The sequence below is a fragment of the Eucyclogobius newberryi genome, unplaced genomic scaffold (assembly GCF_026437365.1).
Source record: "Eucyclogobius newberryi isolate DKJ021-1_F unplaced genomic scaffold, fEucNew1.0.hap1 SCAF_21, whole genome shotgun sequence".
Taxonomy (NCBI): Eukaryota; Metazoa; Chordata; class Actinopteri; order Gobiiformes; family Gobiidae; genus Eucyclogobius; species Eucyclogobius newberryi.
In genome coordinates, this window is record NW_027315846.1 from 10,167,131 (window position 1) to 10,181,077 (window position 13,947).

At 41.3% G+C, this 13,947-nt stretch overlaps 1 protein-coding gene across 1 annotated transcript; it reads left to right on the top strand.

Annotated features, from left to right (window-relative positions):
- The first annotated feature begins 323 nt into the window (after positions 1–323).
- Positions 324–12,279, top strand: LOC140370992 (uncharacterized). The gene is made up of 16 exons (XM_072458270.1): positions 324–390; positions 476–498; positions 692–772; positions 857–913; positions 982–1,167; positions 1,247–1,453; positions 1,556–1,610; positions 1,908–1,998; positions 2,078–2,219; positions 2,596–2,700; positions 2,767–2,866; positions 9,891–10,023; positions 10,840–10,914; positions 11,057–11,159; positions 11,532–11,638; positions 11,712–12,279. The coding sequence occupies exons 1-16, from the start codon at positions 324–326 to the stop codon at positions 11,839–11,841; spliced, it is 1,662 nt and encodes a 553-aa protein (XP_072314371.1). The 3' UTR covers positions 11,842–12,279.
- The last annotated feature ends 1,668 nt before the right edge of the window (positions 12,280–13,947 follow it).

Sequence of the window (13,947 nt, forward strand, 5' to 3'; positions counted from 1 at the left end):
ACCAATTTAGTGAAGTATTTAGTTGAGCCAGAATATGAGATAAGATGCTTGGAATTGGAAGATTTAGAACGAGCAAACTGGTTTTATTTCTCATTGCCTGCCCCTTTGTAAAGGTGCAAATTTTGGCACCTCAGAACAGGCTAAATCAAATTACTTATTTATACACTTCACTCCCCTTCTGAATGGAAACACTATGGCAATGCCTTGTAGTGGCAGCATGTGAAGTGATATCTGTGTGACGATGACTTGCAATAATAAACTACACTATTACACATTTAAAACGGTCTTTTCTTCTTACTCACTGTTCTTTTTCACAGGAAACAATGGTGGACTTTATAAAGGGCGGTGGAGGGAGTTCTTTTATGGATATCCTGGGTGTTGGCATGTTTGGTAAGAAATTATTTTGGCTGTTGCAGTTTTTGCAAGGATATAATACATACGCCTAAAAGACTAATATGCAATGTGTTGTTTTCAGGTTTTATGCAAAATTTAGACATAGTACGTGATCTGATATATTCTGAGGAAGAAGGTGAAGACGATCATGTTAATCAACAAACTCAAACCCCGAAACTAAAGCCTCATCCACAATTAAAGGAGCTGGATGATAAGGTTTTTAATAATTTTTCCACACTATTGCTTTTACTATTGCTTAGTATATTTTACCCTTATGAGTATTGTTCTTCTCTTTCAGGAGGCTGAGCAAATAAAAGAATCATTAAAAGAAGAACAAAAACGTAATTCAAAATCTGTTAAGAATAAACGCAAGAAAATGGTCAGCTTTATGGTTATATTACTCAATGGTGAATAGTCAGTCAGTATTCCCATTATACATTTGTTTTATGTGTTTTTTTTATAGCGCAAGAAGAAAAATAAGCAACAAGAAAATCAGTATGACGACCAGAAGGTTTCACCTGTAAGTTTGCAAGTGTTTAAAGTCAAGGGTTTTCCATTAAGGCATTTCTTGATTTTACTTTAATTTAGGAGGAAGAACAAGAAAGGTCAGATTCTTCTGAAGATGAAGAAAATAATAATGATAATTATAAAGAAATTGATAAATCTACACCTGATGTATCTGATGAACCCAATACTGAAGATAAGAATAATAAAGTAATAATAAAAGAAGAAAATGCTGTACAATTAAATAAGGAAAAGGATAATCCATCAGAGGTTAGTGGATCGTTTATGGATGATTTGGTATTTTTATCTGGATCATAATTGTGTATTTGTTTTTCATTTTCTTCTACAGAATATAGATGTTAAAAAAAAAAAACCTTCTATCACTGAACCTGTACCTGAAAAGAAGACCAAAAAGAAATCTAAGAAAATAGAGAAAACACAGGCCGCTCAAAATAATAAGATGGAAGATGTTGAAAAAGAAAAACATAAGGTGGAAAAACCTGTCGACGTCAAGACAAAGGAAAACCGAGAAATTAAACCAGAAGAAAATAAAGTGGTAAGCACTAGAAAAAGATCATGGTTTATGAAGATAACATGTTAATTTACATGGTTTTGAAGTGCTGTAACTTTTATGTTCATGTCGATGTCATTTTACCAGGAAGCCGTGGGCCTTATAATAGAGGACTATGCAAAAAAGAGCAGCGAGATGGCAGGTAAACAAACTAGCATTCAGTCAGTGCTTCTTCCAAGTGAGAGGGCATTTCCACTCATCATCAAATATCATTATGTGCCAGTCAAGGTTGGGATACTTTGAGGGTTGTGTCAATGATTTGCTGTATTGACACAATAAAAGGAAAAACATCTGCAAATGCCACACTTTTTATCAGCTCAAAGTCTAAACGACATAAACGCTAGATAGTGGAGATGTTGATTATGTGACGCTGTTAAAACTATATTTACAAATGCAATATAATACTGTAAAATAACGGTACATCTTGTCTTGTGTTTAGCCATTGGAAATCGCCTGGCTGCAAGCAGTCAGTACGAAATGGCCATACATTGTTTTACTGAGGCTATTAAATTCAACCCAAAGGAATACAAGTAAGACATGTCCTCCACATTATAACACATAATGAGCACTGCATGTTCAAATGTGAGTGGTGTCTTTTGATTTGTTCAGATTATTTGGGAACCGTTCGTTCTGTTTTGAGAGAATGCTGCAGTTTGAAGAGGCCTTGAGCGATGCTGAAGTTGCTCTGTCCATGGAGCCCAACTGGATCAAAGGCTTGTTCAGGAAAGGCAAAGCTCTTTGTGGACTAAAGGTGGGTGTTCATTTTGATAAAAGAAACGCGTATCACAGAGGAAATGTAAGGAACAAAAGGTGAAGATCCTTTACTCAAATATCTGTTTATATTATTCCATTGTCTGCAATAAACAATAGCTATCGCTTTTTTTGTTTTGTATTTTATTTTGTTAGACTAGGCCAACGTACCAACAAAATAAAGTACATACCGTGCAGTTGAACAAAATAAAACCATCTTCATAGAGTTTAGGCTTCATTCCTCCTCATGTCTTTCCCTGATCTCTGCTTAATGCGCCAGTGTAGGCCTTTTTAGTGATTGTGCAATGATGGCCGCTATTGAAAGCCAAGCAATGTGGACTAAAGGATGAAGCTAAAATGTTTATTTGCCGTTTCAGAAATACTACGAGGCTTCTCTTGCCTACAGAGACGTGTTAGCACTGGACAGCACGAGTCAAGAGGCCATGCTGGAGCTGAAACACTCACAAACACTTCATCTTACTGTACGTTAAGACTGCACTTACTGATAATTGGTCTACTGTCTTTATATTATATTATTTCTGATGCAGGAAATGGGATTCTCATGGAGCCAATGTACTAATGCCCTAAAATGCCATTCCACTTTAGAAGACGCCATAGAAGCTCTGTTTAATGGAGAGTACCCTGAAGGTAAACTGAAATAATGAATCCATGCACAAGTTATGTATAGTTATATGAATTCAAGTATTAATTATAGCTTGCTATTATAATTTGTACTTGATTTATGGTTATGGGTGTTGGTGGACTAGAGAATATTGTTAACATTTTCCTTTTTGACTGATATGAAGAAGCCTGTGACTAGTGTTACGGCAGTTTCCTGTAAACAATGATCAAGTAAAGAGTAACCAGGCAATAACTTGAAGCAGAAACAGAGTCTCTCGGTCTCTCTCAAAAGGTGGAAGTTTATTCACGTGCACAGTGGATAAACACCCTCTCTCTCCCTAAGACAAGTTCGTTCTGTCCCTACCTAACTTTACAATTTACAAAGTACACCTTTTATAGGTGGTAACAAACATAACATAATCACAACCCAAATCAGCTCAAAAAGAGATAGACCAGACTATCACGTCTGTGACGGTTCCAGCCATCTCTTCAGAGGTTTAATCAAAGACCATTTCCACACCGAATCCGGTCCTGACGCATTAATTGATGATTAAGAGGCGCCGGACAGTAGATATTCAGTATAATCAGGACCTCATATTCTTATCCCATCTGCACACAGGAGAACAACAAAGATATTAATTCCGTGACATGTCATGGCCTAAAACAACATTAGAATGACATGACATGACTCATTTTCTGCCATTACAATACCACTCTTTTGATTATCTTAAACCCCTGTTTAATATCATATCATCAATCAATTACCAATCAGAGAAAATATTAATTAATAATTAATAACACAACAAAAAATGAATAATAACAATAATTAGATAAATTATCAAAATAAAATATATATTAATACAAATGACCAATTTAATGATTAAAAACACGAATTAATAAAATTGAACCCTTGAAATTAGAAATAAAATAATAATCAAAATAATAATAATAATAAAACAGATAAAATTATTAATGAAAAATATTAATAAAGTTAACCCCAGCTCCCCCGTCCCGAGACCCCCTCCACCGGCCAGGAAAAAACTACCAAACCTCTTTGGGATAAAAGTAGAAAACCTGAGTAGGAGAAAACTACAAAACCACTTTGGGATAAAAGTAGAAACCTGGAGGAATTCCCCTGTGAATGGGGCTCAGGATGGACAGGCTGATGCCGACTTCTGGAAGGGAAAAAAAAAAATGCTCGATTAATTTCATCAAAATAAAGATTTCAGTCTATCTCTTGTCTTAATTTAAGTCATTACAATTTCCCTTTGAATCAGTGATTTTAAAAACAGTTTAAAAGAAATTAATAAAACTGTTAAAGTTTTATTTGCCTCCGCTCTTGTTTTACTGGCTTAAGGTCTCATTCCCTTGATGATTGAATCATCATCTGAATCACTAATGTAGCCTGTGTCTTGCTTAGACGCGTCTCTATCTGGCCCTGGAACCTGAACAGACACATATTGAGCAGAAACCATTCTACCAATCACTTTGAACAAACATGGGAGAACACAAGAAAACAGAATCAAGATTACCCCTACAATAATGCCAAAATTTACGAGCACGTCACGCCAGGAAGTAAGAGCCCATCCTAACACAGAAAAAGGGTGAGTGGCAGTGACAGTTTCAGATTCCATGAGATTACGGAGTTTGGTCAAGTTTGCGAGTCCCTGTTGGATCGCACCCCCATCCTCATCATTAGCAGATATGTAGGTACAGCAGCTCCCTTTTAGTAAAGTGCACCCGCGTCTAGTTTTACATTTTTAGGAGGTCTGATGTGAATCTGAGGTCGGAACTTAATCTTGCGTGGGAGAAGAGGAATCACCGCTCTCCACGCAGACCAAACTATCCTACTCAGAAGTTTAACATTGTCTCTAGAAATTAGAGTGTCAGGTAACATGTTGGATAAATTAGGCACAGGGAGAGGGAGCACGTGTGGAGAGTTGGTTGCCATGGGCATGTGTGTACATACATAACAATCTCTCCGCTTGTGACTGTCGGCTACATATTTAGCATATCGATACCAATAGTTTAGTGTATAGACGGTGGAATGGTTATAAGTGTCTGTGAGAGACTCGATCTTGGATGTGTCGTCATAGTGCAGTGTACGAGTGTTACGGTCTACTCTGTGTTCTCTGTGGGGCCACATCCAGCTAGGCAGAGTGATAAACCATATTATTCCCAACGCCAAAACTATTGACAGACCCAGTGCATAAATCATTATTCTATAGTTCAGCAACCTGATGTTGAGCTCGACCTTTCTGTCGGTCAGATACCATTTAGAGCTCTGACGCTCCGGGGGACTCCTCCCCCCCAGGAGGAGCCGGGTGAGCCTCAGGAATCATGAAGACGATGAAGACAGTATTTGTGTAGATATTACCAGACGATGCAGAAGAACGTGGAGCTTTAAACCGCGCCGGGTTTTGGCAACGTGCCCCGTGCTCGGAGCACTCGATCAGTGGGCTCTGGTGCCTTTCGAGGTTTACGACCTGCTCGGACCCCGACTTTCTCGAACTTGAGATCGTTGCAAAAAGGTCCCACGACGTCCTCAGTGGTTGCCCCTTGTGTCCGACCCACGAGTGGACCGACACCCGCGTTGTCGTTGATCTCCGCAGGTGTGCTGAAGATGGCTCGGCAGTGAGATGCGTGAACCCAGGTGCCCCGTTCTGCGACTTTCACTGCGGTGTGAGTGATGAGGAGGACCTGGACCGGGCCAATCCACCTTTTGGAACACCACCTTTTCCTCCTCGGCTCTCGGATCAAGATCCAGTCACCTGGTTTGAAGTTGTGGAGGACAGCTTCTGCTGCCTTTGGGAGAGCGGCTTTCACCTGTGCAGAAATTGAGGACAACAGGTCATCCAGTACTCAACGATCTCCTCACCTCTGCAGACTCCGGGGCCCTCAACATCCTGTTACTACTAGACCTCAGCGCAGCCTTTGACACTATAAACCATTCCATCCTCCTACAAAGGCTGCGCCAACTGGGTGTTGAGGGCTCTGCACTTGACTGGCTCACATCCTACCTCACCAACAGGCAAGAGTTCATTTCCCTCTCCGGTCACTCATCCACCCTCTCCCCAGTAACGCAGGGGGTCCCCCAGGGCTCAGTCCTCGGCCCCCTCCTCTTCATCTGCTACATCTTCCCCCTTGGTCACATCCTCCGCCAACTCAACCTGGACTTTCACTGCTACGCTGACGACACCCAGATATACCTCACCACCAAATCCACCCAAAACCCTCCCCTCAGCCACATTGAAACCTGCATCTCTACAATAAAATCATGGCTCACTCTCAACTTCCTCAAACTGAACAGTGACAAAACAGAGCTCCTCCTCATTGGCACCAAATCCACTCTCAATAAAACTGGTCCCTTTTCACTCAGCATCGACACCTCGACCATCACCCCCTCTACCCTGGTACGCAATCTCGGTGTCATCATGGACCCCACCCTCTCCTTCACTCCCCATGTCAGCCACATTGTCAAGACCTCATACTTCCACCTCCGCCGCATCGCCAAAATCCGACACTGCCTCACCCTCCCCGCTGCTGAATCCCTCATCCAGGCCTTCATCTCCTCCCGCCTTGACTACTGCAACTCCCTCCTCACTGGCATCTCCTCCCATTCCCTCCATAGACTCCAAATGGTCCAAAACTCCGCTGCCCGCCTCCTCACCCACACCCGGTCCCGTGATCACATCACTCCCGTTCTCCGCTCTCTCCACTGGCTCCCCATCAAGCAGCGCATAAACTTTAAAATACTCCTCCTCACCTTCAAAGCTCTTCACCACCTTGCCCCCCCCCTACCTGTCTGACCTCCTCATCCCCCACCGCCCCACCCGAGCTCTCCGATCCTCCTCCTCTCTCACCCTGACTGCACCAACATCCCGACTCAAAACTTTTGGCGACAGAGCATTCTCCCGAACAGCACCCCGACTCTGGAACTCCCTCCCCCAACCTGTCCGCCACTCTCCCTCACTCACAACATTCAAATCCCGCCTAAAAACATACCTCTTCACCCAAGCCTATGACCTCCCCTACCCCTAGCCTCCTCTACCCCATTGCCTACACTTAACCCCCTGTTACATCCCCATCTTTTTCTCTCTACTTCTTCTGTCTTGTTCATTTTATCTGTATATTAATGTGTTCTGTACGTGTTGTCCCCCCTGTCTGTAAATACCCCCCCCTTTTCTTTTTTTTTTTTATTATGTTCAGCGTCTTTGGGTCACTGAAAAGCGCTATATAAATAAAAGTTATTATTATTATTATTATCCAATTCTTTACAGTAAGCTAGCATTGAGTCGTCGCACAGGGAGGAATCGGGCAGATCTCGTGGCGGAGGTGGGTCGAGGCCTATGTTAGGTGGGCGAGCAAACAGGATTTCAAATGGACTCATTTTACATCTTGCCTGTACCCGCATTCTCATGTACATCAACGCCGGTGGCAGTGCCTTAACCCAGGAGAGTCCAGTTTGCTCACATATTTTGGTCAGTTTTGTTTTGAGTGTCCCGTTACATTTCTCCGCGAGATCACAAGATTCTGGGTGATAAGAAGTATGTTTTCGGAGATCGATGCCCAGAAATTGACCCACCTCCTGTGTGGCTGCCATTGTCACTTGAAATTTTTTCAGGAACGCCCCAGCGTGGCACAATCTCTGTAATCAGAGCTTTAACCACTGCGTTGCTGGAGGCATGTTTACAAGGAAACGCCTCGACATAACGTGACCAGATGTCAACAAACACTAAACAGAATTTCTTGCCTTCTGATGGATTAAGCTCAATGAAATCCATTTGCATATGCCCAAAAGGTCTTTCTGCCGGTGGGTGTGCCGTCTGTGGAATTTGTCTTGCTCTACCTGGATTATTGTTTAAACAGATAGCACAAGATTGACAAAATTTTTGGGCATAAAAGGTAAAACCTTTCGTGAACCAATTCTGTCCCACAGCCGTCACCATCCCCCCTTTTGACGCATGGTCCCGTCCATGTGAGATCAGCGCCATCTGCCTGAAAAAAATGTTTAGGTAAACAGGTTTTTTTGTTAGGCCCAACCCAAATGCCATCACACTTCTCAGCCCCCGCCTTCTTCCACACAGAGATTTCCTCTGACGTGGAGAATTCCTGCATGGCTGATAAGGACTCTGGAAGAGAAGTGTTATTAGACACAAAACATTCATTTTGCTCTTGTCTGCAGAGATAAGATGCGGCCTTGGCTGCCTTGTCCGCTCTGCTGTTTCCCTGTGAAATTGGGTCAGTTCTGTTAGTATGAGCTTGACATTTGCATATAGCAATATCAGATGGGAGCAAGATCGCCGTCAGGAGTTCCCCAACTTGCGTGCAGTTCAGAATAGGCTTACCATCCGATTTCAAAAAGTTCCTGTGTCGCCACAACCCCGCCCAGTCGTGGCATACACCAAACGCATAGCGAGAGTCTGTGAAAATTGTGACGGACTGACCCTTCGCCAATGTGCATGCGACTGTCAGAGCCACCAATTCTGCAGTTTGTGCAGAGAAATGAGAGGGCAGTGGGCCTGAGGCCGCCACATCCCACTCAGAGCATACTGCAAAGCCAACACGGTTCTGTCCCGTGTTGGTGCCTCGAGATGCTGATCCATCTACATAGAAAACCAAGTCAGAGTTAACAAGTGGCTCCTCTTTCAGATCCGGTCTCGGGGTGCACACCTGTTCGATTGTAGAAATGCAACAGTGAGCTTCGCCCTCTTCAGGGGTGGGCAAGAGGGTGGCAGGGTTAAGCTGTGTGCATCGTTTTACTGTGACGTTAGGTAATTCAAGCAGAACTGTGTTGTACCTGAGCCATCGGGAAGCAGAAAGATGCGAAGTTTTCTGTTCCAGCACAAGACTGTAAGACGTAACTTGAGACTCATAATGGAGTGTTGTTTGTTTTGGAGGTGATATGGAAGCGGCGGGAGATGTAGACCGCAGCGAAAGGCCAAAGATCACCTCCTAAAACGTAGAGGTGTTACGACTGTTGAGCCTCTGCAGACCCTAAAACACTTTGAATGACAGACAAAATACATGAAGTGGAAGCAGATCTTGTGACTATAACGTAAAGTTCCTTAATAACCAAGATTATGGAGTATTTCTTTTCAAAATACTGTTGCTGCAGATGTTCTTTTTAAAACCCGTGATGCATTGTTTGGCCGTATCGCCCTGCCCAAACAAACAGAGAGAGAGGGGGAGGGGGAGAGAGGAGGGCGGGGTTGACAGAAGAGAGACAAACGGCGTTGAAGTGACTTGGCGTTCTGCTGCACCACACCTCGTCTCTGAACACAAAAACATGCGGTTAGACGATCGATGAGGTGTGGTTCTGCTCCTGAACCCGTGGCAATATTATCATTAATCACAATTACGTATGACTAGTAGGATACACTAACGAGTACTAAAACTAGTATCACTAGGTACTCATTTGAAGAAGCATACTACGCCGCCATTTCAAACTCGATAAACGTTTTCAATACCACAGTCATTTTCAGCACAAATAATAGTACTTTTTGTAGGTTGAGTTCATAAAATCTTTCTAAAACTGTTCAAGAAAGGTCAAATTTGGTCCTGTTTATTTGATTTTGTTGTTTTGATACTTAAAATGAGTATCTAGTTTTAGTCTTAATTAGTATCTGATTTTTGATAATTTTGACAGCCCTGGTTCAGTCATTATCTTGATATTTTTGTCGTCTGTTACATGTGTAGGAACTATAATCATGCTCATTAATGTAGACTGTCCCTGTCAAATAAATACATCTTTAGTTATAGTACCAAGGCCATATGGAAATATTCTAAAATGGTATTTATTTATTTTTTAGCTTTAGACTTTTACTTTAGTTCAAAATTGAGTTTGAAAGAATTGCAATGTGAAAACCCTACAAACACCATTACTGTTTACTGGACTTCCACTCTTATGAGCATAAATGAAACCCTGGACAACAATAAACTTATTTAATATTTCACTTGAATAAAAGACTTGGGTTGAGTACTGTTTTTTTCTTTGTTGTTAAATGTGTAAAGTTGAATGTGGTCTAACTCCGCTGCCGTTGTCTTGTAGAATCCTCATCCTTGACAGATTACAGTGTCCAGGGCCAGGAGTGGGAGAACGTTCAACTACCCACGAAAAGCAAACCACAAACTAGAGAGAGAGTACAATCACCAGCTCCCGTCTCCAAACGAACTGGCAAACCGTGAGTTAAACTTGTCGAATCGAACTTTTCATAATCACTATCAAGAGTGGATGATGTTTGTTTAACGTGTGTATATCTGGAGTTGCTTTGGGGCGTCTATAACTGTGTTTTCCATAGGTTTTTATTGAGACGATGGTGAAACAAGGGACTTATTGTCTATTTTTAATTCTCAAGCGGTCCATTTTTTAACAGTTTAGTTATTACTTTTATTTCTGCACTATAATATATAAGGAATAGTCAAAGGAATGTGAGCTAGCTTGATGACATGATGAACAAAGCCAAAAGTTAAACGAGAAAGTGCACGGTGCACGGTCCTCTACTGGATTAGCAGTGTCACAACAAAGGCGATTTCGGCCCAACGTTGAAAATTTTGTCGATTCTTGACACTGATATCATTCTGCACTTCCTGTATGTTTACACAATCATGCAACAGACTATTTTATATCCCGCTTAAATACGTTTAGTTGTCATTTTTGCTAAAGCGAAAAGTTAATTTGTGAACTGTGAACTATAATTTAACTTTTTCATCTTAATCGGCGAACAACTGCAAGACAGATAATCAGCAACGCCCCAAAAAATCCATTTCGGAGCATCGCTAGCAACCGACTCCAAGGAAACGGGGCTAAACACGCAGTTACTTTCTACTAATGGAAAGCGCTGCTAGCTTCTTCAATAGTAAAATATAGACTGAGGGATTCACATTGAATAAAGACAAATTATCCTGATAAACATATTGTGGTAAAACATCGAGTTTAAAGCTCTAGACTAGAGTTTATTGTTGTTCAAAATAATGTCTTTACTTTGTTTGTTTTACAGCGACATGTTTCCAGTCTGGGTCGGCTCTATGGCTCCGACTGTCAACTATTTGACTCTGCAAGAAGTTTTCAGCAGGTGACGTTCTGCTCCTTCAACCCTTTTGTGTAGACGAGCCTCACGTCAATATAACGTGTTTAGACCTCACAGCTGAAGGTTACGTTTCTTATTATCGTATTATGCTAATGTTGTTGTTGTTGTTGTTTGCGTGTGTTTTTAGAGCTGGGAAAGTGATCAGTATCAAAATGGCGCTGGAGCATCACTGTGCGTTTGTGAACTACGGCAGGAAAGAGGACAGTGCACGAGCCGTTCAAAGTCTAAATGTGAGACAAACATTTGACAAAGGATTTCATATAGATGTACATTTTAAGCCATTGACACAAACAAACTACATTTATGCAAAACGAGTACTTAATGTACATAATTGTCAAATTTGTGTGAGTATAGATTTGAAAACGACATTTAATTCTAATCCCAAATAACATTACAAGGTCGTAAAAGTCTCTTGTTACGTTTTTTAATTAAATGTGCTGTTTTAGTGACTCCAACTGGTTCATATGATGCTATAAAGTTATTTTATTTCAGCTAAACTTGCACATTACACCATGTTTTTCCTACATTGTTAAAAGCTCCTTTTGTTCCAAGCCTGATATGTGTTTAAACGCATCTATTGTCTTTTGTGCCTCGGTTTTCAGGGTTTGGTGGTGGAGGGCTGCCCTCTGGCTGTGCGATATCCCAACCGAATCCCTCAAGGGATCGGAGTCTCCAAAGATGCCCAGACAGACCCCTTCACTCCCCCCAGGTACGAATGGTAACGTTGAAATAAAATAAAATTCAGTGCTTCATGATACAAGAATAAGTGTTTGTCTTTGCAGTGTACAGAAGGAGTGCTTTTTCTGGCGGACCATTGGCTGCATCAGAGAGGACTGTTCTTTTACACACGTCCCCCAGAACAGAGGCATCGACCGAGGAAGGGTCAGCAGCAAACTGGCTCACTGTTACTGAGTACTGCATATACTTGTACTTCACTGCTCCATAGTTAGATTTAATCAATGATTAGTCACCAAGTTTATTGGACACCCTGATTTTGTTAACTTACTCAAGTTACCGTAATCTTTTATCAAGAGAATCTTAGCTGATCGTTTTTGTTGTGAAAACAAGACTTCCCTGTTGTGTTTGACCACCACTAGGAGGCAGCATTACCCTAATCTGTCTCTGTTGAGGCACTTCACCTGGACACAAGTTTGATTTGAAAGCTTCCTTGGGTTTCTAATGAAAAATCATAGTTTTACTGCGAGTGAGATGATCAGGTTTATGTGATAATGTATTGAATGCGTGTTTACACCTGTATGCAGTGGTTTTGTGGTTTCTGTGCATGACTTCAGGCTTGGCTCAATCTCTGTCCTAATGATGTTTAATTTCTTATTAAACTACAAAATCAAAGTTTGTAAGTGACTTCCTTAACACCGTGGAGGCCTTTAGTTCAGACTTAATGCTCCCTGTGAAGTTTTAGAGAAAGACTTCAGTAACAGTAACAGTGAGTGCTCATTATTCTCCCAGTGCTGCTGCTTGTTCTTTTGTGTTGCGTTGCTCAGTTCTCACATCGCTTCTCTTTAAGCAGCTCAGATTGGCAGCCTTGTTTGCAGCAGTCGGCTCCTGTGGCACATATCACCGCTGTCTGTGTGGGTAGTGAATGTGGAAGGGCTGAACTGTGGCTTGTAAAACGCATTACAAACAAGCTAGTGGTATTATTCGTAACATCGAACACTCTTCTCGTCTCTCCCTCTGGAAACATTTGCTGGATTTGACAATAACCCTTCTGTATTATCTCCCTTTTGCTCATCGTTTGACCCGAGTTAAACATTCAAGATTCAAGCAAACAAAAACCTTTCCCAAAGTGCTGAGTAATTAGTCTGGAAGTGGAAATGCCGGGGTGTTTTGCTGCGTCCAGTGCTTAGTCCTGGCTCCTTGGAGCAGCTGTTATGTGGGCATTAATGGGCCGACACAGTGGCATCGTGCCCTACTCGATCTTTGGGAGATTTGAAATAAAGAAAGAAAGGATTGTAATACTAACAACATGAACTCTGGTTGAACTCACAAGCACCAGTACATTTAGCTGAGGCATTACAATGTCGAAAAGCATGTCCTGTGTTCAGTGTTTTGTGTTAAATAAGGCAAAAATCATGCCCACATAAGAGTTAGAAGCACGGTACAGGCTTGTGAATTGTAAGTGAAATGTGTCCCTTTTTGCAGTGTTGTGTAAGAGACAATAGTCCTCTTGACTAAAGCAAAAAGAGTAAGTGCTTCTTCTGACTAAAGGAGAGCTTTTAACTCATTTAGTTTGGCACTCTTTCCCAGCTGCAGAGTGACAAAAGCAGAAACATTAAATCGCAGAAGATGTTAAACACAGTGTTTATGTGAATCTGGAAAAACTAAGAAAATAAGCAATGAGTAATTCCAAACGTACTAAGCAATGAACTAAACACTGCGATATGAAAGCTGTAACTTTAACATGGAGTATAGGGAGTAAATGTGGCAGTTGAAGTTCTGTTAAGGCTCTAGTGCATAATGTCTTTGTGTTGTTATGCAAGACACTTCACCCATTTTGACTCAAGAGTTGAATTACACTGGTGTTTTAATGAACGCAGAACATCGGATTGAAATGTATTTGCTCGTGATTCAAATGTGGTGTGTTTACTGCTTGTACATCATGTGTTCAAGGGTAAGTTAAAACCTTTTATCCTTGGACTTTATTTAGTCCAGTTTGTCCACATCTTATAAAAGGAACTCTCAAGCTGCTTCATATGCTGTATATAAAAATAAAGCTGTAACCGTCTTATGTCCAGTCAAATCGTTCTGGGAAGCATCAGGGTCAGTTTGTACCCCAAACCCACAAGTAAAAAAATTACCCTAAAATAAAAACTTTTAGATGGATTTCTGCTTTATTACAAGTCCCTATTTTAGTGTCAGTCAGCCGATCCCTTCATAAACCAGCTTTACTTAATCATATATTTAACAAAAAAAATCTAGGTGGGATGTAACATTGAAATTCTTCTGTGCAGAGCTTGTTTCTACTTATGATTAGAGTAAAACAGACATCAGAGTCCAAAA